Consider the following 22,839-nt stretch of genomic DNA (forward strand, 5'->3'; position numbering starts at 1 on the left):
TACAATTATCGTACCGTTATCGAAATACCACAATGTCCGAACGTTTTATTACCTGAATTTCCTATTTCTTACGATATACAAAGTGTTCTTTGCTTCCTTTAATCGAGTGAATTTTATTATTTATTTATTTATAATATATTATATGTAATTAAAAAAAAAAACTCGAAAGCGGCGTAAGTGCAGAATTAGCAAAGATACAGGAAATTGAAAAAATTACAATCGCAGACATAAAAACACAGAAATATGTTATTAAAAATTGTCTAAAGCATGTAGATAAGAAAACGTACTGATGTAATTAAATGGTTTCATTGCGATAAAAACGATAATAAAAACAATTTCATACGAATGGAAACAGGAAACGAAAGTGGTAATGGAGAGGCATCTTCTCGTGTCTATTCACGAAATTCGAAAATGTACTTTGATGGTTCAAAGTACAAAAGAATACAACTCTATAAAGTTCATTAAGTTGCAAACATTATGCAAACTAGTATCCAAAAAGATGTGGGATCTGTAAATATTTCAAGAATCTGTCCATCAATCTGAACGAATGAAATTTCATATCAGAGAAACGATTGTTATCCGAAAATTTCTTTGTTCAAACAATTTTGTCGAATAAAGGAAGCTCTTCTGTATCAAAACATTTTCAACAATCTGTAAACAGATTTATATAATTCTATAAGATGTAAACAAACGAATAAAATACAAGTTTTGTGACGTTAATTTCATCCGCGCAACGATTAGATATTTTTTGTGGAAATAAATTTCCAAACTTTAATTTTATTCGTTTGATAGGGAAATTTACAAATTTCTATTTAATGAAACACCAATTTCTGCAGAGAAATTTCATGCCGAAAGAAATTAGGAGGGAACTTGATGATCTACTGCCTAATTGACAGCGGACAACCACTTGTGACTGGTAGCTATAAAATTTATTGCCGTTGATGAATTAATTAATATGCTATATACAAGAGCGATAAGAGCACGTTGAAAGGGTCAAAAGATCTCGACGAACCAAGAAATATTTGCGTTGCATGCTCGAAACAGAGCTATTCAACTATTGTATAATGTTTATTTTACTTATTTCGAACGTGGCGACAAAAGAAAGCGAGAGTACGAAACCGTGTATTCCTTCTTCTCTATTCGGAATCGCTTCATTTGAGCCGCTCGAATCGAAAGTTATCACATCACTGGTTTCAACCTCAAGCTGAAAAATCTCACAACAGGAATCGTTTATTTCTCACGTTTTCTTTCTTTTTATGAAAGAAAATGCTATGTATTGGAATTTTTTCTCTCCCGTTTTTGACATCCCAAATGCCAAAATTAACTTTCCCCTTATTATTAATTTATCGATTATTTCTTTAAAATATCCTAATCGTGATTTTCCTAATCATAGCTATCGTAATGATATCTTTCACGTAATATCGTAAACAATAAATTAATATGCAAACTGCGATGATATAATGAACATAAATATAGCAGATAGATGAATCCAGAAAAAGAGAGGAATTAATCATTTCTGCGCGCAGATTTAACTCATTCTAACGACAAACGTTAAAAAATTTTAATGTACACACTCCGATACGAGATAGTTACCTAACTAGGTATTTATGTACATACATAATTAACAATGTGCGACACGTGTTGTATTATTATCCGATCGTTCATATTTTACGCAAAAATTGAACTGAACATGCTCGAAAAGTAATCAGTCGTTGGTAGTCAGTGATGCTGCCCGATCCATCCTTTCGACGCGAATTTCTCCGTCGTGAATTTACTTTCTACATTCGCCTATTTTCGTTGCCTGTTGGCCACATGGATTCTATGACTACGCCGTGTCGCATCGTACCATTTCAGTCTGAAAATGAAACCATCGACTGATGTCGGTTACTAATTATCCAGCTTACACGCACTTTTTTGTAATCTGAATTAAAAAAGTTCCCTATAATTATAGTTCAGACTCACGGAAAGATGCGAAGGATCAGAGCTGATCGTCGAATGTCGTGTTATATCGTTGTCAGATGTAGAACAGATTCATTTAGGCGAATATACATAGATACTGTTTGTGGTAAATAAGTTTGTGGTGTATGCAAATTTTTATCAAGTGTCCATTTAGTAAAGGATTTTGTTTCATCACTTCAGTTTGTATTAATAAAAACAGACTCCACGTGTCGGTTAGGATTGATCTAAGCTGACATTGCTATTTTAAATGTCTTTTTTTCGCAACAAGTGAACTTAGATTTAATTAACATAAATGTCGATATCATAAGGGCATATGGTATTTCTTGGAGTATTTAGTATTCATATATGTATATGTATACTAATGTATGTATTCTTCAAATTCCTGCAAAATATAAATATGTTTTATGTATGTTTTATGTCAAGTTTTCTCAAATTTATTTTTCGGTAGAACATACTTTTTCATACATCATGTGTATCGTACGAGTGAAAATTAGAAGAAAACAAGATTGAGACAAAGCAGGCTGGATTTAAGAAATTGTTTACGTTATTCAGAACAAACTCACCTTATAACAAAAGATCATGACGTTCCAACAAAATCTCGCATCCAAAATAAAAAAGTGAAGTTATTCACTTTCTCTATAATTCCTCGTCAATGTAGACAGATATTATATAAAAGTGTATTTTACAAAATCAGTGCAGAAAATAAACAGAATATAGAACTAATTCTGTACTAAAAAACTTTTTAGTTATACCTTAAAATATACAAATATAAATAAAAGATACAAAATATTTGTGATCTAATCGCGTCTCACCATTGTTATTTATACTATAGTTATTACCATATGAGAGATCATTTTACGTAATCTCTGTTGTGCTTTGCCAAGATCATCATTAGTCACGATCATTTAACTTCTTTATTGTCAGTTATAGTTTTGCAATTTTGTTATTACCAATGAATCTGATTTAAATGAATTCTTATACGTTATACGTTAATGGTTTCAATGGTCAAATACAAAAAGTCTTCAAAGAATTGATATCGGAATTCGTTTGAATAAATTCACAACATCGTAATAAATTACTATGTTTCAAGGTTTACAGTACCTTTTGTTAACTAAAATAATCCAATTTAAATTAACTAAAAAAATGATACCGGTTAATGGGACATTTTTATTTTATTATGATATAATTGATTGATTAATTTTAATAGGTGTTGAGTGTTCACACGTTCTAGGATTATAAATGACCAACTATAAATTAGTAAATGTAATAATTTTTCAGGAAATAATAAATACAAGTTCATTAAATGTTTTTTCTAAAATAACGTTGAATGAAAGTACAGCAATATCTTATCAAACAGGTATATTTTTGCAACTGTGTTCATTGTCACGTTTAACTTTATCGATGGATTAGAAAGATACAAAAATTTACAAAATACCTACTAACCTTAAGTTATAGCGTTCTCTGCTTGAAACAAACCTGATTCCATTTTTTTAGTTACAGATATAATTCATAAAATGTAATTTATGAAATCGTGTATCAGCGAAAACTTGTATTCTATAACATTTTCTTCGCAACGGGAAAGTCTTGAGCGCGTGTCTCGTTTCTGAAAAATCGAAAGGTCAATCGGTGACGAATGTATCGATTTGACGAACACCCTGTGGAAACTTATACGCGCTCCAATTGTCACTAAGAATTACGTTCACTCGAGAACCAGGTTCTAAGTTAGCAACGAACGAGGACAATCACACTGCGATTATACGGTAAATTGTACGATATGATCACAGTTTGTATGAACTCGTCCTGGCTTTATCATCACAGCTCTGCGCAAATTCCTAGATTGAATTTTTGGATTAAATAAAACTGAATTAAATTAGTGATGTTTTCCTTATTAAATTATCGCATTTTTTGACGAACTGTTGAAGCATAAAACTTATATCAAAGATATTAAAAGCAACGAATTTACCTTTTATATTTTCGCATTCTGAATTTTTTTGCAATTTGTTGCAAATTATATCACTAGTAGATTATTAAATCAGTTTTACATAATAATTTTCATTATTATACAACTCGAATCTGTTATTTGAATTGTATCAAGTGTATAACATATTACAACATAGTAACATATTATACAAAGTGAACAAATAACGTCATTTTAATTGATTGATCTTGACCGATTTATTCTCTTTGCTCTCTAAATAGGATCTTTAGATTGTTTTCAAAAATAGTTCAAAGCTCATATTCGTTTTATGATGTTCGCTTATGACAAGGGAATGTAATAATTATCCGCAAACCATATACTGCCGTAATTACTCAAATTAATACTATTTCATTTTTGCTGTCTGTCAAGATTGCTATCGAATTACATATGAAAAATGAACAAATTACCATCCTTCGTCGTGGTTACATAAAATTTCTAAATATTAATATTGGAGATGTCATTGTCTTTTGTTAATATATTTTTTTGACAATTCTCTATATACATTCATAAATATCTTTATATATGAATGTATTTTTGCCCTAGTTATCTTCGTCCTGCTCTTCGTCATCTGCTTCATTCGATCTAATAGTAAAGACCTCGGAACGTGTATGGAAAAAGTTTGAAATTTGTATTTACTGATTTTTACTAATTTTTTCTATTATATATATCTATATTTATAAATACAAATATATATATATTTTTTATTGTATTAATTTTTACATAGGAATTTTGACAACAGATTAAATATGTATAAAACACTGTTGCATATAAAAAAATAAATATGAATGATATAGTATTAAACATTCAATTTATTAGATAAAATAAAATTGCGTATTTACTGTTGCTGACGGGTACGTTGCATTGATTCGATTATATATTATTTGTGCACAGACGCACGTGTTATTACATACTGACTGTTGATGTAAGCGTGACACTTTTATCTTGACTACGTATAGAAGGCTAAAAAAGTTGTTTAAGATTGTTATTGGAATTCTTGGATTCGTTCTAAATATCCATAAGAATAATTAATATTAATAATTATCGAATGTGGAATTAACAAATGTTTAAGATATGTACGCGTTTTATACGAATGCGGAATGTAAATTAACATCTTGAAGTTATTAAACTGTTTGCGCAGTGATTAATGCAAAATATGCACAGCATGATATGCACGAACAGTATAAATATTTGCTATGATTGAATTTTTAAATAAATCGCACCGCAGATATTATGTCTCTGCCTATGTTTAGCGTCTTCGAGAAAATCAATTTTAAAAGATCAATCAGACAAAAATATTATTTTTGACGAATTTATGACACAGATATAAATGTAATTTTTATGCAGCATAAATTATGCGATGAACAATTTCTCGCATATATAAAGACTCAAATTGCACATAAAGTAGAAATAAATATTTTGTTATATAAATAGCAATATTATAAGATATAAATAAGTCTTTTCAAAATTATTCGTAGTATATATACTACTGTTTCGTCTTATTCTCTGTTACCAATGCAGTTACAAAAAAATATCAAAAGAGAAAGATGAATGGTTCAAAGAGTAACTATTATATATAGGATGATTTCTTTTTCTTTTGAAAGTGTAATGGTACATATGCAATCAACAATTGCACTATTTTTTTTAATGGAAATGCATACTTTGCTTTACATTGATAGATTCCTCTCGTCACTCTATGACAAACCCATTAGAGTTTCCTTTGTCTTATATGCGATAAATTTTACAAAATTCTAGTTAAAATATCTCGGTAACCAATCAGTTCTTACTTCGTTTAAATCTTATTAATTAATTTTCATTCTGTATGTTATTACTTTTTTATTTACTCAACGCTCCTTCTCGTAGTATGCGTTTCCGTTTAAGAAAGTAATGCGATTGCTGATTGCATATGCGTTCGCTGCATTTCTAAAGGAAGAAACATACTCCTACGGATGTGGTACTCCTTGAACTATTCACCTTAATCATCTCTTTTGACACATTTCCGTAACTGCACTGGTAACGGGGTTATAACGTGAAACAGTTGCGTGGATCACCCTGTATAGCTTACAAGAATTCAATTAGTTCAATATTAGTAAGACGTAACACAATATAGCATAGCAAATTTAGAAAGCAATCGAGCACGATACATATAATATTATCTTTGAGCAAATATAAAGGACAATGACTATACCTTCGTAGTTCACGAGCAATAGCCCATCTTCGCATAATCCGATCCCAAGACCAGTTTCACGCACACGAACATCCGACCTATTCAGATACGTATTGCACGTATATACGGATGATCTACCGTTATAAAGAAACCTTCTATGTACTCTTAGACGCAGTTCTATCACGTGTCAGCCAGTTACGCTTGCAAAGCATGGCCGTGGGGAAAGGTATAACCTTAGGACAGTTCTCCAGTGCTTCTCGTTAATTGTGTTCGTACTTTCCGATGCATTCCCGATGCATTCCTGATGCACTCCCGACTCTTGAAAGTTCGGAGCGGTTCGAATGTGAATAGAAGAACGAAACAATTTTTAAAGATTCGATTTTCATCGATATCACGAGTCGTTGGGGAAAATTAAAATAATTAGGGAGAGGGAGGAATCTAAATTAAGAGGATATTCAGTATAGAAGAGAGGAATTTCAATGGTTCGTTCTTTCATAGTGGATGTGTTTAGTATCGCGAAGAAACGAAAAGGTGATAATTTTAGTGACAGTGTTTAACGGAAATTGGACTTTCGGTGGATTTGAGCTTTTAAGATCGAATAATTTCGGACAATTCGGCTTTTCTCGATATCTCGAGTTGCGATCCAATTCTTGGAATCGCGAAAATTCCTATACGAAACTCATTGATAGTCTTCTTCTTTTATTGCAAGAAATAGTCCTAACTCCTCAGTCGATTATCGATAGCGTCTTTTATTAATATTTTTATGCATAGAATTTCGGTCCATACTAAAGAATCTATGCGATTCTAATCTTATACAAATTTTATAATATTTTTCTATTTCATATGAAATACAAACAGTAACTCAAAAGATCGATCGCGTGCCAAGCGGCCTCTCACTTATTATTGCGTTACCGGTATAAATCAACAGGTGCTGTTCGAAAAGTGGCGGTAATTTATTCCGCTGTGTATCACATTTTCCTTCAGTTCCGGACTTATTTAGTTTCTACATTTTTAGTACAGTTTGACGCGAAGAGTGCAATAAACCATACGATGATCGATGATTTGGGTCCGCCTATTCTTGTTAGTTTGTCTCACCGTGAAGATAACTTCGTTTGAAATCTGAGTACGATTTCTTTACTCACTTTATTATAGCAATATATTCTATTAAAAAATATCTCCGTTTCACTTTATGTATGATACTCGTTATCGAGAAATGATTATATCCTCATCCGGTGTTCATCGAGATAAGACTTCGAAATTAATTAAAATATTTCGCGGTCAAACACGGTGAAAGTGTTTACGAAGCACGCGTTAGATCGCCGCTTGAGAAAGGAATTAAACAGAGATGTGAGAAAGTATACAGAGGTGTAAACGTCTCGCGTTATCATCGAATGAACGGTTCGTCCAACGTGCAAGTTTCCTAAATCTTTCCTAAATCGATTCGCCACCGAAGAAATTGCAACCGTATTATGCTCTTCTTTTACGAACATGCGTCGAGGAAGTAGGAAGGCGATTATTCCTTTCGTACTTAGAAATCGAGATTACTTCCGCAGAACGGTCACGCTCGAGATATTGATAAGATTAATCGATTAATGTTACGCGAGGAAAATCTAATGATACGCATAAAAGTTTGCATCGCGCTGAGAATTTTCTAGTTTTTAATATCAATGATTCTACGTTTTATAGACTTTAAACAACTTAAACAGTTACGGAATATATGATGAAGGAAAATTTTGCTCTCTTCGATAAATTCTATTTCTCTCGAGCATCGACGCAGTTTCAGGCTGCTGGTGTATCTGGTTTCTACATTACATTATACCGGTTTATATATTTAGCGATAAGAATTCTGCATTCCTCGAGACCAGTCATTAAAACTAATTTCTATAATTATAAAATACAGGATGATTCTAGCAACTAGACCGACCTGTACATTTATTCTAAGTGAAATTAGAAAAAACATCATAGAGGAAGATTTCATGCTATGGTGTCTACGGGTTGCAACGCCGTGTTATTTTCAATCCAACGGGATGCAAAATCTGGTCGTTATATTTGTATGCATTTATTCAGGAAAAAAATTTTATTTATTCAGATAATCGTCTTGAGTTACGAGGATCGAAATCGTCTGAGTGAAAACAGAACAGAATCCTAAATTTAAATTAAAACAGCTTACGTTTTTTAAAAAAAGGATTTAAATCGAGAAATGAAATGTCAAGTTCCTCATCAGATACCTCATCAGATAATAATATTTCTGTTTTAAACGTCTAGACACGATTATCTTTTTAACTATCAAAAATAGAGAAAAGTTTTCTTCGATAAAAGTTGTATGCCATCGAGAAGGACGAGATCGTCACAATGATAATTGTTCGATCTTGAGATAACAGTGATCTATGAAGATCATTTTTCAATTATCGAATGTAATTTTATTGTACATTTATGTACATTTATTTACATGTATTATATACACATGTCATTTACAATTTTGGAGATATGACTTTTTAAAGCTGACGTGTCACTGATGTCAGCGTTACCAAATGTATATCTTAAAAAGGCTATCCGATGATAAACCGTGTTATTTTTATTGATGAAAACGATTGGCTTGAACAACGTCGACTCGATTCTGTTTATTAAATGCCATAAGATTGCACAGTGTCATCGGTATTCATGTATTATTGCAATCTCGTAACTGGAGCAAAGGAAAGAATTTTATAATTAATTTATACTTAATTAACCTCACGCTGGAAATAGGAATTAACGAATGTTCATTACATCATTTGTTATTGAAAAGAAAGTTGAATTTGTATTACCTCCAGGCTACGGATATTTGTCTTACCGCCAAGTGCGCAAAAATTTCATTAACGTTATTCTAACCGGTTAAAGTTAAATGTTACATTTTCTCGAAACACACACACGCAAAAATCGGTTTCTTTTAAAGCCGCTGTGGTGTATAAAGCTCGACCGGGCAACATTCTAGTGCTGTGCATTGGATAACGCTGATCTTAAGAACTACAATCTCTAAAACGGTATATATAAGTTACACGTATAGGTTAACGTTTTGAAAAGGTCTAGATATCAGTTGCAATAAACATACGACAAAAAATGTAGGTTTTTATTTAAAAATTCAAATGTGATCTTCACAAGTCGTTCCAACACTAGCTCGAGATGAAGTTATTATCATATGTTCTTCTCGATCCCACACGATTTTCATATTTCTGATAATTACAGGAATAGCGCGTAGATGCTTAAAACGCATATACTGTGTAACGATTATAAACGAAATACATATAGATTTACAAATTTATAAAATATATTTTATATGAGTATGTGAATATATACAGTGTGTCTCGAACCGTGGGCAAAAGTTGCACGATACCGAGGTGGTTTCTGCATTCGATTTTGCGGTAGCCTTGAAATCTGTAATGAAATGTTTATGGATGCCTTCATTTTTTATTACATGTTCTTAGGATAAATCATTTATGCAATACAAACGTAAAGACGTTTTTAAACAGTTACAAATTCGTGTTATCGAAATATGAACTTTAAAATTCGATGTGGTTTTTTATAACGTTACTACTGGTATGGCATTGCCTTGATGTCTTCAAAATAATCAGCAGATTTCCAATAATCGCTTTCAGACTCTATTATGTATTGCTCTTAAATTCCAAAATTTACATAACGATAGCGGATGATATGTATGGATTAGACATGTTTTGAAAACGTCGTCTGAATATCGGCTACGAGAATTTGTAATAAAAGATGGATGTATCCATTTAAAAATTATAATATCAAGTGCCATTCAATCTTCTTCTGAAACATTTCTTATATATCATTTATATTTTTAGAGATATTGACGTAATTGAGTGGATTGACATAAGACGTATTTATAGGAAACAACGGCGTAGCAAAATCTTTTGTTTCATTTAAATCCAATCAAAACTGTAACATTCCCCTCTTAGAATACGACGCTCAAAAATATACAGTTACAGTTATAAAAATATACAATTTCTCAACGCGAGAATTGATTGTAATTTTAATAAATAAATAAAAAAAAAAAATATACAGGCTGGTTGGTAACTGGCGGTACAAGCGGAAAGGGGGTGATTCTACGTGAAAAAAGAAGTCGAAAATATAGAATACAAATTTTTTTAAATTTTTCCATCGAGACAACGATCTACAGTGAGATCCGTTATAACGAGATGTGATAAAGTGCACGCGTACCGAGCGAAAATTCAAAGTCGATTTTCTCGAAAACAAAGCCTCGAACGAAAAATTTTTATTCTATATTTTCGACTTCTTTTTTCGCGTAAAATCACCCCCTTTCAGCTTGTACCACCAGTTACCAACCACCCTGTATATCCGCGTCTTTTAAAACTTATCAAAACTGTGGATGTCGATAACCCGATGACTTTTGAAAGATTTTGACATGTGTCGCTACGTAAAAAATGATGCGGAAATCTGTTTGGAAGTAATTTGTAATGGAACCATCTCTTTTCGCAGTTATAATCTTATTTTCTTAATAAGATTGTATATCTTTATTTATATAAATCAAGTTTGTATAATCGAGTTAATGGAAGATATTAGCTATGGGATCACTGAAAATTTGATACTTTACGAATGATTCTGATCTCGTGGTATGTCATCGAATCTTTCATTGTTATATGCTAAACATTTTTCACACTTTGATTTTCAATTACCTCGTTTAGTTGTCCAATCAAGTTACTGAAATCGCTAGAGCGTAGCTAACTACGCTTTTCTATATTTTTGATATCTTCTGCTAGAAGAATGACCCACTTTTTAAAATTCTAACTTTCATTAATAACAAATAACAAATTTTCTCTTCATCTTATATAGAAAATCCATAATATGATATAACCTGGATTAGGTGTTCTTCAACAGAATCTAAAATTGAAAGTGCTGATAGGTGTCGAATACTAATACTATTTACACGATAAACCATCGTACGATAAAAGGAATAATATCTAATTTTAAATATGTGATGAATTTTCCAATGGACATTCGAAGCAGACTGTATTTAAATATTCCCTCAATTTCTGATACAATATCGTGTAATTACAGTCAAAGGAGCGACCGTTACGAATTCGTATCACACGATCACGATAACGTATATCGAAGATAGATGTGTTGAATGATAAATAGATGGGGCCAAGTGATAGATATTTAATGCGTGAGAGCGAACCGATCAGAATTCATAATGATGAGAGCAACGGTTCGTGTGAAACTTGTTGTAACTTGACTTTAAACATATCGACGTGCTATTCTATATCATTCGATAGGGTGAATGTCTTTAGACGGAAGCTGTAAGTCAGAAAACCAGTTTATTAGTCACTTGGATAAAATTGATAAATAATGAGCAGTTTGATAGCTGAGTTGATAGCTGAGAAATCTTCGCTTGATATTATACTCATAGATGAAAAGAAGATAAACGTAGCTTTAAGAAAAGAACTCTGGAAAATTAAGATTCCAATAGACAAACGTTGTTATGATGTCCTGAGAAAACGTGGCATTAATAGATTAATTTCTATACATTTATCGTTAAACAATTTTTTTCAATAATCCGCACACTGAGAACGAGAGAAAACAGATCAAATCTAGCGAGGTCAATTATTCTATTTCTGAAGAAATCGAATCAGTTCGTCGAAGAATCGTTTTGACAATAAAATCGAGAAATTTACAAAAATAAAGAACATAGAGTTCCAATTATACTGGTTTAACACGTCATTAATTATAAGGTTCAGAGGCAACGTTAATCGTAGCGTGAAGAATTTGGCTAATTGGTATTTCGTAAGACCCCCGATCGGAAGAGTTAAAAACCATTGAAGTGTGTAAACGTTGCGCAATTTTCTTGCAATGAGTCCAATTGAAATTTCACGGATCGAGAAAGTAGAAGAGACCATATAGAATTACGCAAAAAAAAAAAAAAAAAGACAATTTACCATAAGAAGAAACGACGTCTGATGCGAGTGGCAGAATAAGCCTCGATGGCCTTGGTGGAATTCTTTCTTAAGAGCAATTTATTCGGTATTACGTGATCGTTAGTCCTAGATTCACGGAGCCCTTTTACAGCGGCGAAAGATAAATAATATTAAAACGAACCAAGTTTGTTGAACACGTGAAAGAGTTGCCATACCTACTGCCGTTTAATGAAACGTTTCGACAGTGCGAATGTAGACCCACGGAATGTTGTATTACTTAAGACTGTCAGTTGGATATGTTGCCTAGGAGCAGCCGTACTTGTAGGATGAAAAAAGAAATACACACTTTTTCTTCGTTTCTAGAAATAGGTGATTTGTATGAATGGAACGTTTCTATAAGACGAAGAGCTGAAAAATAAAACTTTCATGTTGATGTCAAACGAACGGATCATTTTTTGAACTTTCTTCTTCCTTCTGTCTTGTTATAGATACTCTTAATTTTCGGAATCTGATTTTCAATGACGTTTTACGTTTCTATTGAAATATGACGCGCACATTTCTTAATTCTATTTCTTGAGATCGTATAAGAACTCTAAAGTGCGCGGAACGTGGTGGAACATACGCGAAAAAATTGTTTTCTTTTAGATGAGATTATGTCTGGTTTATAGCGCATTAAACAGCGCACTCTGATTCACATCTATTCTACATTATAAAATACACATTCATTATTTATTCTCGTTTCTTTGCCGAGATAGATAATTCACAGCCGACAGTTTTGTTGATATCAAACTGAATGTAATATTAAGTAATATATAGTATTATTTAATATGTAATTTGCGCTATATAATATTTGTGTTCAATATTCTTTGTTTACGACACTTTAATATAACAATTTATCGATAAAATATGATATACATTTCATTAAAATAAACAGCCTTGGTATTAAGTTATTCCTGTGTAATGGTACGTTTGCATATTAATAACAGCATTTCAAATTCAATATGTTAATTATTTTAGTTTTTGTAAATTATGCGTAAAACGATTGATTATTCATTCTTTACGCTGCAATGTGTATTTAGTAGTTTAATAAAATATAATTTGTTATGGAGAACTAATAGAAAAGATTATTGAATGATGAAAATTATTTTTGTAATCAGTTTTATACGTTTCTTTAAATAACGAAATAATTCTCGTTTTGCATTTATCTGTTTCACAATTATTTTAGACTGCTTCAAATTATGTATTTAAATTATTTTCTATATTCGCCCTATATCTACGTATTTTTTAATCAATCTTGTCCTATGCCTCTCATATTGGACAGTTCTTGAGGGTATTTCACGAAGGTGCATATGAAAAATTTAACGAGAGTTATTAGAATTAAGAATGGGAGACGGATAAAATTAATAAATTATGTTAAAATTTCAATCACTGTGTCTAAATATAACAATTTATTCTTTCGAATTTCTGGAATTGATAGGAGAATTATGATAATTCCTTTTACTGTAAACATAAATGTCTAAAGTAATAAAAAGCAAAAAGATAAACGAGGTACATATTCGATACATCTCACATAAATTTTGTGTCTCGAAGATTTCAAGTCATTTTAATAGACATATTAGTAATTTAATATACTATAAGAATTTATTAAGTAATTTGACATACTATGTATAAAAAGGTAATAAGTGTTACTAGTTATTAATTTACTGTTGATTTGTACAGTTTAATAATATTTTTTATGAAGAGTTGTTCATAATCACTTGTAAATAATTACCAAATTAATAATTGTTTGTATACAGATATACATATACATTATTTCTCAAATATTCCTCTTGATATGTAATTCGTGAATATATCTGTACTTATAATTAATGTTATAGGTTGCAATTTTTAGTTGAAATCGGTGCCTTGCAAAATGGCAGGGCAAAATGCAGTCATCGTCAAGAATGCGAAGAAAACATATGGTGGTGGAGTATACATCTTGAATGGCGTGAATCTTACTGTTCCCAAAGGCTGTATGTGAGTAAAACGTTAGATAGAATTTATGTTATTATAACATCTTTTCAAATTTTTCCAATTCGCTCATATACGTACATTACTTTACACAGATATAGCTTACTGGGAGCTAGTGGATGCGGAAAAACCACTTTACTCTCTTGCGTGGTTGGCGTCCGAAAATTGGATTATGGGGATATTTGGGTACTCGGTGGCCAGCCGGGAACCGAAGATTCTGGAATACCAGGGCCTCGTATCGGTTACATGCCGCAAGATGTTTCGCTGGTCGACGAATTTTCTGTGATTGACGCGCTTGTCTTTTTTGGAACAATCAGTGGCATGGAAAAATTTGAAATTGGTAAATTTAAGAACTTACAACTATATTCTTATATTTTTCCCTTACGAATGCAAAAGAGTTGTACACTATTGAATCGTATAGGATTTAATTTAAACTGTTAGATATTTTAATCAAAAAGCGAATAGATCATCATGCATGCATATATCAAGTTATGTTAGCGAAATCGAGAAAATTATTTTCAGAAGAAAGATACGTAGAATTAAAGGATTTACTCCAACTGCCACCCAGGGACCGTTTGGTGAAGAACATGAGCGGTGGCCAGCAAAGAAGAGTATCCTTCGCAGCAGCTCTGCTTCAGAGGCCTGAACTGCTGATCCTCGATGAACCCACTGTCGGTTTAGATCCAGTTTTAAGGGACAAGCAAGTATACTTTCATTTCCTTCCACCTTTTTAAAACTTAACGTAAGGACAATAACATAAACGAAGACTTTTTGCACAGTATTTGGAACCACTTGACGCAGATCACAAAAGAAGAAGGTGTCACAGTGATTATCACTACGCATTATATCGAGGAAGCAAAACAATCTGATAAGGTAAATTACACAATTGAATGATAAAATGAACATTCGTATCCTTCAATCATGATGAACAGCTATGAGATAAACTAATTAAGCATAAATTATCTTATTAAATCAATGATTGCATAGTAGAATATCTTACTTTACGCGACAAAACTAGCATATATTAACAAGACAAGTTAAAGATCATTCGTATAAATATTAGCCTTAGCAAATACGTATTTTACAATACAAATTCACTTACGTAAACTTCCAAATCTTTGTTACTTTAGTTGAATCAATGCATATGCTGATCAGATATTTTTCAATAATTTTCATTTCAGCTAAGTTCCAATATCCGAGCGATAAATATCTGACAATTATTTATCGACACTTTATTTATTTTCTTTTTATATATTTTCGTAATCTTATTCTATTCGTTGGCGTTCGTAATAGTAACAGCCTGTATAATTGTATTTTATAATAGCTGCCTTGATGACATTGTTCTAGCAAGAAAGGTAAAGCGGGTTGCTATAAAAAGATAAGTTTCATCGTATGTTAATGTCACTATTATACTCTTTAGATTGGATTGCTCAGAAATGGCCAGCTGTTGGCTGAATCATCACTGAATGAATTATTGGAGCGATTTCAAACCGACTCCCTGGAGGAAGCCTTCTTAACCTTGAGTCAACAACAAGCTGAAGATTCACAAGGAAGTAATCTGATCCCTGATCCTCCAGCGGAGATCAATCCGATTTATAATTCGTACGATGTCAGCAACGGGAAGACGAAGGTGATACAACGCTTGAAGCTTATTCAGTTATATAGATCTATATAGATAAAAAAATACAAGTCCTTCCAAACTTTACATAGTGTTTCGGTGCTGCGGTGTTTGATGATCTTCTAATCACGTATTTTCACCAGAAAAATTTAACTATATTGATAAATCATAGAACAAAGTATTTCTCTTTTTCTGAATGTAAGAAATATTTTATTTGTTAAGATGAAACAACAAAAAAATCATATTTCAGCAGAGGATGCATCAAAGTAACTGGAAGACGAGAATTAGGGCTTTGCTTTATAAGAATGCGCTTCAGTTTTTGCGTCATCCTGGGTAAATGTTATAAGATATTTGATTATTAACGAAGATTAGGAACGAGAAATTTAGTTGACGATTTCTTTGTTTGTCCTTAGGGGGTTCTTATTTTCAATCGTCTTACCAGTGTTGGAAATGATGCTGTTCTTTTACACGGTTGGTCCAGACCCAAAAAATCTCAAGATATACGTAGTGAACGAAGAGACTGGTGCTTGTAATAGTCAGAAATATTTAGGCAATATTACATACTACAACGAAGAGCAAACGTGCAAGTTCACCGATCTCAGTTGTAGGTTCATAGCCAACATGGACGATGATATTCTAGAGACGGTGAGTGAAAAATATATTCTTTAAGAAAAGGACTATTTTAAGAGATTAATTTAAGAGAATAATAATTAATATTTTAAGAGATTAATAAATATAATAATAATAACATAATAATTGATAGAATAAGAGTAATTGTTAATCGTATTTTTTTCAGAAATTTTATGATAATTACGAAAAAGCGAAGGAGAAACTGAAGCATAATCATGACGCCGTTGGAATAATGTATTTTCAGAGAAATTTTTCACTTGGAATGGAACAGAAGTTAGAAAATATGCTTACTATATCTGACGATGTTATTTCGGCTTCTATAATCGACGTCGAGTTACATATTCCAGGTATGTGACAAGAATGTAACTGCCGTAAAATTAATTGTTTCCCAATGTATATAGAACGATCATCTATCCACGTTTCCTTCAATGTTGCAGATAGAGAAATTATTTTATTCGTAAAACAATACTTATATAAAATGTTGATGAAAGAGTTAGAGAAAATTGTTCAGGAATGTGGAATTAGTAAAAAGTACGCAAATATTCCAATAAAGGTGTGTATATGTTAAAAAACAAATCAATATTAGTGAAAATGATCCAGAATGATAATGATTTTTTAATGTTATAGTTTGAAGATCCGATTTATGGTAAGATGGAAATGGAGTTTGGACAATATGTCATACCAGTATTTTTGCTAACGTAATACTTTTTCTGTTGTAAATTACAATTTTCCTACGAATTATAAGATCGTTTCATCTTTATGTATAAATTTTATTTCTCTAGAATGTTATTCATTTTGGCAACATCTATTTCTTCGAGTGCAATCATAGTCGATCGTCATTCTGGCATATGGGACAGGATCTTAGTTCAAGGTAAATTCAAAGATTTAGTTTTTGTTTCCTTTGATTAACGTGTTCATTTTATTTATATGAAAATGAATTCTGAACGTAGAAAATTTGTACTATGAAGGAAACGAATTTGACTATGTCATTTTTCATCTTTATTCTTTTTTTTATTCTACGTTCGCTCTATTACTGAGCATTTAATGAAATCACTAAATGTGAAATAAATCATATCTTGACAAGCTCACTGTATGTACGACAAATAATACATTGTCTATAATACTAAACTATCATATAAGTTGCATAAAATTATTGCACAATTGTAAAATAATTAATTACATTGTTATTGATCCATAAATATTCATGTAAAATAGGTGTTACCACCGCAGAGATTCTGATTACTCACTTGATAACGCAAGCTATAATCATTGTATTTCAAGTAACACTTGCGTTATATATTGGTTTCGAGCAGTATGATATGTATTGCGAAGGATCAAAGATCGGTGTCACCGCGATGATTATGCTAGAAGGAATTTGTGGAATGGTATACGGTAAGCTTCCGACTTAATTAAAATTAGCAAATGAATATTCACGTTATGTTACATGTTTGTCATCCTTGAATTATGATATAAATTTAGTTAATTATTCAGAATTATGATATAATATCACTTGAATTACAATTTCTATGACAAAATATCTTGATGAGAAAAAATCATTTGTAGGTCTCTTGATATCAGTGTCATGTACTTCTCATAGTTTGGCCAATTATGCGTCAACGGGAACTTTTTATCCATTGCTTCTTCTTTGTGGTGAGTGATTAAACATAAGCTTATTTATTTTAGTATCATTTACTACTACGAGCGCAAGATGTTTGGAATCTGTCAGAAAGATCAAAGAAAAATTGGTGTACGTCTAATGTGTATAATATGAAAAAATATATAGAATACATACTTATTAAGAATATTTTGACATTTTCAAGGATTGATCTGGCCAATCGAGGGTATGCCGAAATTTCTTCAATGGCTTAGTTTAACGATGCCTATAACGGTACCGGGAAAGTCACTAAGGGAGATTATGCAAAAAGGGACTGACCTCGACGAGCCGGAGGTATACTCAGGATTTTTAGTGGTCACTGTGTGGATTTTTGCCCTCGCATTCATTTGTCTGCTTCAATTAAGATACAAATCTTGATTTCGACATAAAGGTTAAAATTAATGTGGAAAAAGACATTAAATTGGAAAATAAACCACCTCGTATCGTTTAAATAGTGAAAAAGGCATCTTTCTTCGCAAGCTTTACAGGGTTAGTTCATTCTAAATTGATCTAGTGTAGAGTTAGTTCGTAGCTGCGTACATATGTATACTAGCGGGATATTGCGTTTTTATATATATTGTAAAATTATAATATGTTTTTTTTAACTACTGAGAAAATGGAGGACCACGTTAAAGACTCTCACCTACGTCATTAATGTACATTTTGTTCATATCGTAAGTGTAGACGTGCGCAAAGTTTCTTTAAGTATTCTTAGATTATTATATTTTATATAAAAGATGCGTTAGTTATTGATTACTTAGTAAGTAAGCGGAAAAATGTTAGGAAGAGGATATGCCTTTACCTCGTACTTTTACTCTTCGTTTAAACTTCTTGTATCTACAGCTCTGGGATTGTATCGTAATCGTCCATACCAATGCTTGATCTATAAAAATGTAATCATGAAACAGAACATGTTCTATCAATGTTATAGTCACGTAATATTGGATATCAGAGTATTCAGGGAGATAATGAGAGAAAATAAATATAACGAAGATGAAATGATTAATTAATGTTTCGGCACCAATGAAATGTAATTTGTCATTTTTGATTTATTGATCTCCTCTTACATGTTTTTTTTTCACAGATATACATGTGTTACAACACTCACTATTATCGGAGATTAACATAGTATACAAACATATACAACGTGCGAACTATGCGTGAGAATTTCCCTTTTTTTTTTTTTCTTTTTCGTAACTCGTTCTTAGGCTGGAATATATTATCGATAATTCTACTGGGATACGTCACATCGACCATTGATTCTGGAATGTCTTTGCGAAACAAAGTAACAAAACGCGCATCGAGGAGAACTAAAGAAGCAAATATTACGTTTCAAGCGTTGTTTAATAATCACGACGGATGCGTTAAAAATATTTCTGTTGTAGGATATCGAAATAAATATGCCACGTAATATTAAACGTGACTCATTGTCAGAGTTGCCTGGCATTTCGGTGACAGACCAGCATGAAAATTAGATAAGATAGTCAAATCTAAAAAATATTATATAGTAAAGTGTAGCCGCTAAAATTCTATCTCAATTCTTGTTCATCTTACTTCGCAACTACTCTTGAATTAAATACGAAAGAAAAAGAAAGAAAAAAGCGGTATTAGTATACTACATGCGCCAAGGAAGATTTTCTTGAATAATATTATCATCAAGCAAAGATACGCGACACTTGATCTTTGCACTCCCAAGGACTTCTTTGAAAATGATCAACGAATCGCAATATACAGTGAACGTTGGACTTTTAAACGAAACAAGTATATATGTATGTAGATGGATACTCGGACGATTGATACAATTCTCGATAAGTAGCAGTAAAATTCTTTTTCAGCCTATCAAGAATTGCTTCGAGCAACTTTGTTCAGTTGCGGCTGATAAATTGCCGGATGATTTAAAATTTTAATTACTCGTTAAGAATTCATTAGATTCTTTTTATAAGACATCGAGCTTCGTCAACTTTTAATTATACTCCGCCTGGACTTTTAACAACTCGTTAATTTTTTTGCCATTGTAATTGCTGCATGTAAATAGATTATTTACCGTAACTAATTCAAATCTTTCCATTTCTCATCATCAAACAATCTGCAACTTCAGAATCATTTTAAAACCTCTATCTCCGTATAAATTTTGTTTCAGCTTAAATTTGAGAAGAAAAGAAATATGCAAATCTGTTGGAGTGCAAAGTTCAAATTGTAGTAAGAGCTGAAATAGAAAAAATAATTAAAATTCGACGAATTGTTTCTTTGGTTTTCTTTGGTAGTAGTTAGGAAACAAAGTTTCTCAAAAAATATAACAATAATCCAAGCCCGTCGAAGTTCGTTTGCGTTTCTTCAGTTTCAAACATTTTTTCTCTCTCATTCATCCTCTCATCCTTCCTCTCTTGCCAACGTATATAAAATATGTATCGATTATTTTGATTTCTCCTTATAAACTCGCCCTCGTAACCGCGAGATACTAATTTGGAAGTTTCGCGGCCGATAAGATCATCTATACTCTGCGAAACCATAGAAAAATGCTAATCGTATGGATCAATCGTTTTACGATCTAACTTCGATCTTTCCGCCTCGCATTATTTTAAAATAAATCATTACGTCAACGAACGCGTTGTAAAGAACAAAATTTGTAATACAAGATTCGTGTAACATTCGAATATACAAAATGTCCTCTGTGATTAATGGTACGACCAGGAAGAGGATGATTCTACATAAAAAATAATTCGAAAATCAGCCACTTCATGGTGGTACCAATTCGTAAAATGCGTTCTTCGATATTTCGATCTAGACGTAGAATTAAAAAATCATCGTCCAATTGACACTGTAGCTTTTAATTTACATATGTTGCCACGTGCTCGCATGACCATTGACATCGTTTCGAAACGACACTTGCAAATTGACCGCATCAAGTACCAAAGCATAAGTCGTTTCCATCGTCATGTCATTAAATCGAAATAACGCACCGCCAAAGTTAATACGCAACATCCACAGCGGCTAGGATTGTCGCGGATATTGCAAAATTATAACTGTAGCCATAATAGTAGACACGCAACCTGTGAGATACGAGTAAAATGACGCTATTGTAAGAAAGTAGCAGCGTTGTATGTAATGAAAATAGTATACAAACGGATCCTTAATAATTGTAATGATCTTGATTCACGGAAACTGTTTAATAGCCTGTAACGTAAGATAGTATAGTCTTTTTCTAAGCTTCAATGGAGATAATAATTTAACAAAGGTTTGAAAGTTTAATGCTGACAGAAGCAGTTCTATGATTAGTTGGGTGAAATTATTTTTCCCTTCAGCCTACTTCCGTTTCTGTAAGTTCCCATAAAAGTGGAAATCATAATCTGTTACAATTGGTAACGTGCCAGTATCAAACAGAGTTTCTATTTTTTTTCTTTTTTTTAAATATTTGAATACATGCCTTTCGACAAGCTTCTGAATTCTTGTGAAATTTTAACGATAAAGAAGATGATGTCATGCGAAATTTAATTGGTAACACGACCTGTCCGTGAATTTCTGAATAAATTGTTTATATGACGTAACTTTGTTTACAATGATCGTACGAGTTGACACCATTTTCTCTAACATTAATAGTGCAAAAAGATGTATCAAATTCTAAAGTTGAAAAATACGGTCCGAGTACAAAAGAACGGAATCAAAAAACTTTTCATTTCTTTTTAAAACAAGCAGTGCTGGGGAAATAATGTTCGAACAGAGAAACATTCCAATTGATCAGCGATCATAACGTTAGCAACAATAAGGTCCTCGCTAGGAGTCATACTTTGTATGGTGATTTTAATGACATAGTGTAAATACTTGCTGCAGCGATAAAATAAATGAATACTAACCACTAGAATTGGCAAAAGAATATAAAATATACATAGGCATACGTATATTTTTTTACGTTTTCTTCTTTTTTCAGGCTTATCTTAATAACAACACTATATTACACGCTTTATGATCTCTCAATGTTGTATTTCAAAAAAACAATTCCAATTACAGCACATCTTCTCAAGTGTTTGCATCTTATATCAAAACAGGTACAAGTTCTTGCTTTTTAATATTTAAAAAATATAAGAAACTCATAAGAGAAACTTCCTATCCTTATATAACCCCTAAGATTTTTAGAGTTCTCTCCTATTTGCATAATATAAAAACAACAGATAGTACAAACGAAATAAATAATAGCTCTTCATAAAGAATTGACAAATAGAAGTAAAACAGTTAATCATACATTATTATAAAAATTCTCATAAAATAAACGATCGTACAATAAACAAAACCTTTCCTCCTAAATGGTGTCCAATCCTAAACATTTCCAATTGTTATAGTACATTGGTTTATACTAAAGAAAAAACCTTAGGTATTTCGGAAAGTTCATAACAATTTCTTACGATCGATGTTAAGTTCCACTGTTCTTCAATTTCGCCAGAAACTTTCCAAACAATCCAACAAAAGGAAAAGATGGATTCCTTCGTTCCATTCGCTCGTGAAGAATTTCAATTGAGAAAAAGAATCGACACTCGTAAGATCTACAATTCTCAAGTGATTCGTAAGGTTTTGACCAAACCTCCCCAGCACTGCGATAAACGGAAATCCTAGTCGCGGCTGGTCGCGCAACCGATCAGGACGTTCTCGCGCATACTAAAGCTCTGAATGTTCTCGTAGGCGTGTACGTTCTTGTTGTTGTTGATGTAGCTGTTGATGTTGTTGCTGTTAGCCGTGCTACTAACGCGACTGGCGCCGTTACTACCGCGATTGTTAGTAGCAGTATTAGTACGTTTAGCAGTAAGGCAGGGGCCGCATCGGATTGGCATGGGTCGAGCAGCAACGAGACAGTCAATTATCTGTCTTACAGTAGGCATGCAGGTTTTGCTGTACCCTGGAAAACAC

General features: G+C 32.2%; 2 protein-coding genes and 1 long non-coding RNA gene across 10 annotated transcripts in view; 1 reads left to right on the forward strand and 2 right to left on the reverse strand.

Annotated features, from left to right (window-relative positions):
* Nucleotides 1-1,773: 1,773 nt before the first annotated feature.
* The window catches only part of LOC126869904 (nicotinamide/nicotinic acid mononucleotide adenylyltransferase 1), a 29,976-nt gene continuing 8,910 nt past the window's right edge, over nucleotides 1,774-22,839 (reverse strand). For 2 of the 7 annotated variants that reach the window (XM_050627051.1, XM_050627052.1), the window contains exon 6: nucleotides 22,656-22,828. In XM_050627051.1, the coding sequence (XP_050483008.1) occupies nucleotides 22,799-22,828 (30 nt within the window). In that variant the 3' untranslated portion in view covers nucleotides 22,656-22,798. Of the gene's footprint in view, nucleotides 1,856-17,751; nucleotides 18,009-18,035; nucleotides 18,295-18,745; nucleotides 18,827-22,646; nucleotides 22,829-22,839 lie in introns of those variants that run through there. The other 5 variants (XR_007691047.1, XM_050627056.1, XM_050627055.1 and 2 more) reach the window with 5 other exon arrangements.
* On the reverse strand, nucleotides 13,457-14,263 carry LOC126869949 (uncharacterized). The gene is made up of 2 exons (XR_007691055.1): nucleotides 14,123-14,263; nucleotides 13,457-14,041 (listed from the first exon to the last, which is right to left on the reverse strand). It is a non-coding gene; the product is annotated as an uncharacterized LOC126869949 (long non-coding RNA).
* Nucleotides 13,911-18,773, forward strand: LOC126869915 (ABC transporter G family member 20-like). 2 transcript variants are annotated; one of them, XM_050627104.1, is made up of 14 exons: nucleotides 13,911-14,047; nucleotides 14,137-14,381; nucleotides 14,564-14,741; nucleotides 14,821-14,914; nucleotides 15,462-15,671; nucleotides 15,910-15,992; nucleotides 16,073-16,304; nucleotides 16,456-16,636; nucleotides 16,727-16,842; nucleotides 16,917-16,987; nucleotides 17,072-17,160; nucleotides 17,505-17,681; nucleotides 17,853-17,939; nucleotides 18,110-18,773. In XM_050627104.1, exons 1-14 carry the CDS (start codon nucleotides 13,944-13,946, stop codon nucleotides 18,319-18,321), a joined length of 2,079 nt encoding a protein of 692 aa, XP_050483061.1. In that variant the 5' UTR covers nucleotides 13,911-13,943; the 3' UTR covers nucleotides 18,322-18,773. The 2 variants fall into 2 exon arrangements, with proteins under 2 accessions (XP_050483061.1, XP_050483062.1); XM_050627105.1 differs by having other exon boundaries at nucleotides 15,913-15,992; nucleotides 18,110-18,772.

This window comes from Bombus huntii, chromosome 10 (assembly GCF_024542735.1).
Source record: "Bombus huntii isolate Logan2020A chromosome 10, iyBomHunt1.1, whole genome shotgun sequence".
Classification (NCBI taxonomy): Eukaryota; Metazoa; Arthropoda; class Insecta; order Hymenoptera; family Apidae; genus Bombus; species Bombus huntii.

Coding starts and splice junctions, on each gene's coding strand:
- LOC126869915 (XM_050627104.1), top strand. CDS start 13,944: ATGGCAGGGCAAAATGCAGTCATCGTCAAGAATGCGAAGAAAACATAT. Junction 14,742..14,820: donor GATCCAGTTTTAAGGGACAA/GCAAGTATACTT, acceptor CTTTTTGCACAG/TATTTGGAACCACTTGACGC. Junction 15,672..15,909: donor TCAGCAACGGGAAGACGAAG/GTGATACAACGC, acceptor ATCATATTTCAG/CAGAGGATGCATCAAAGTAA.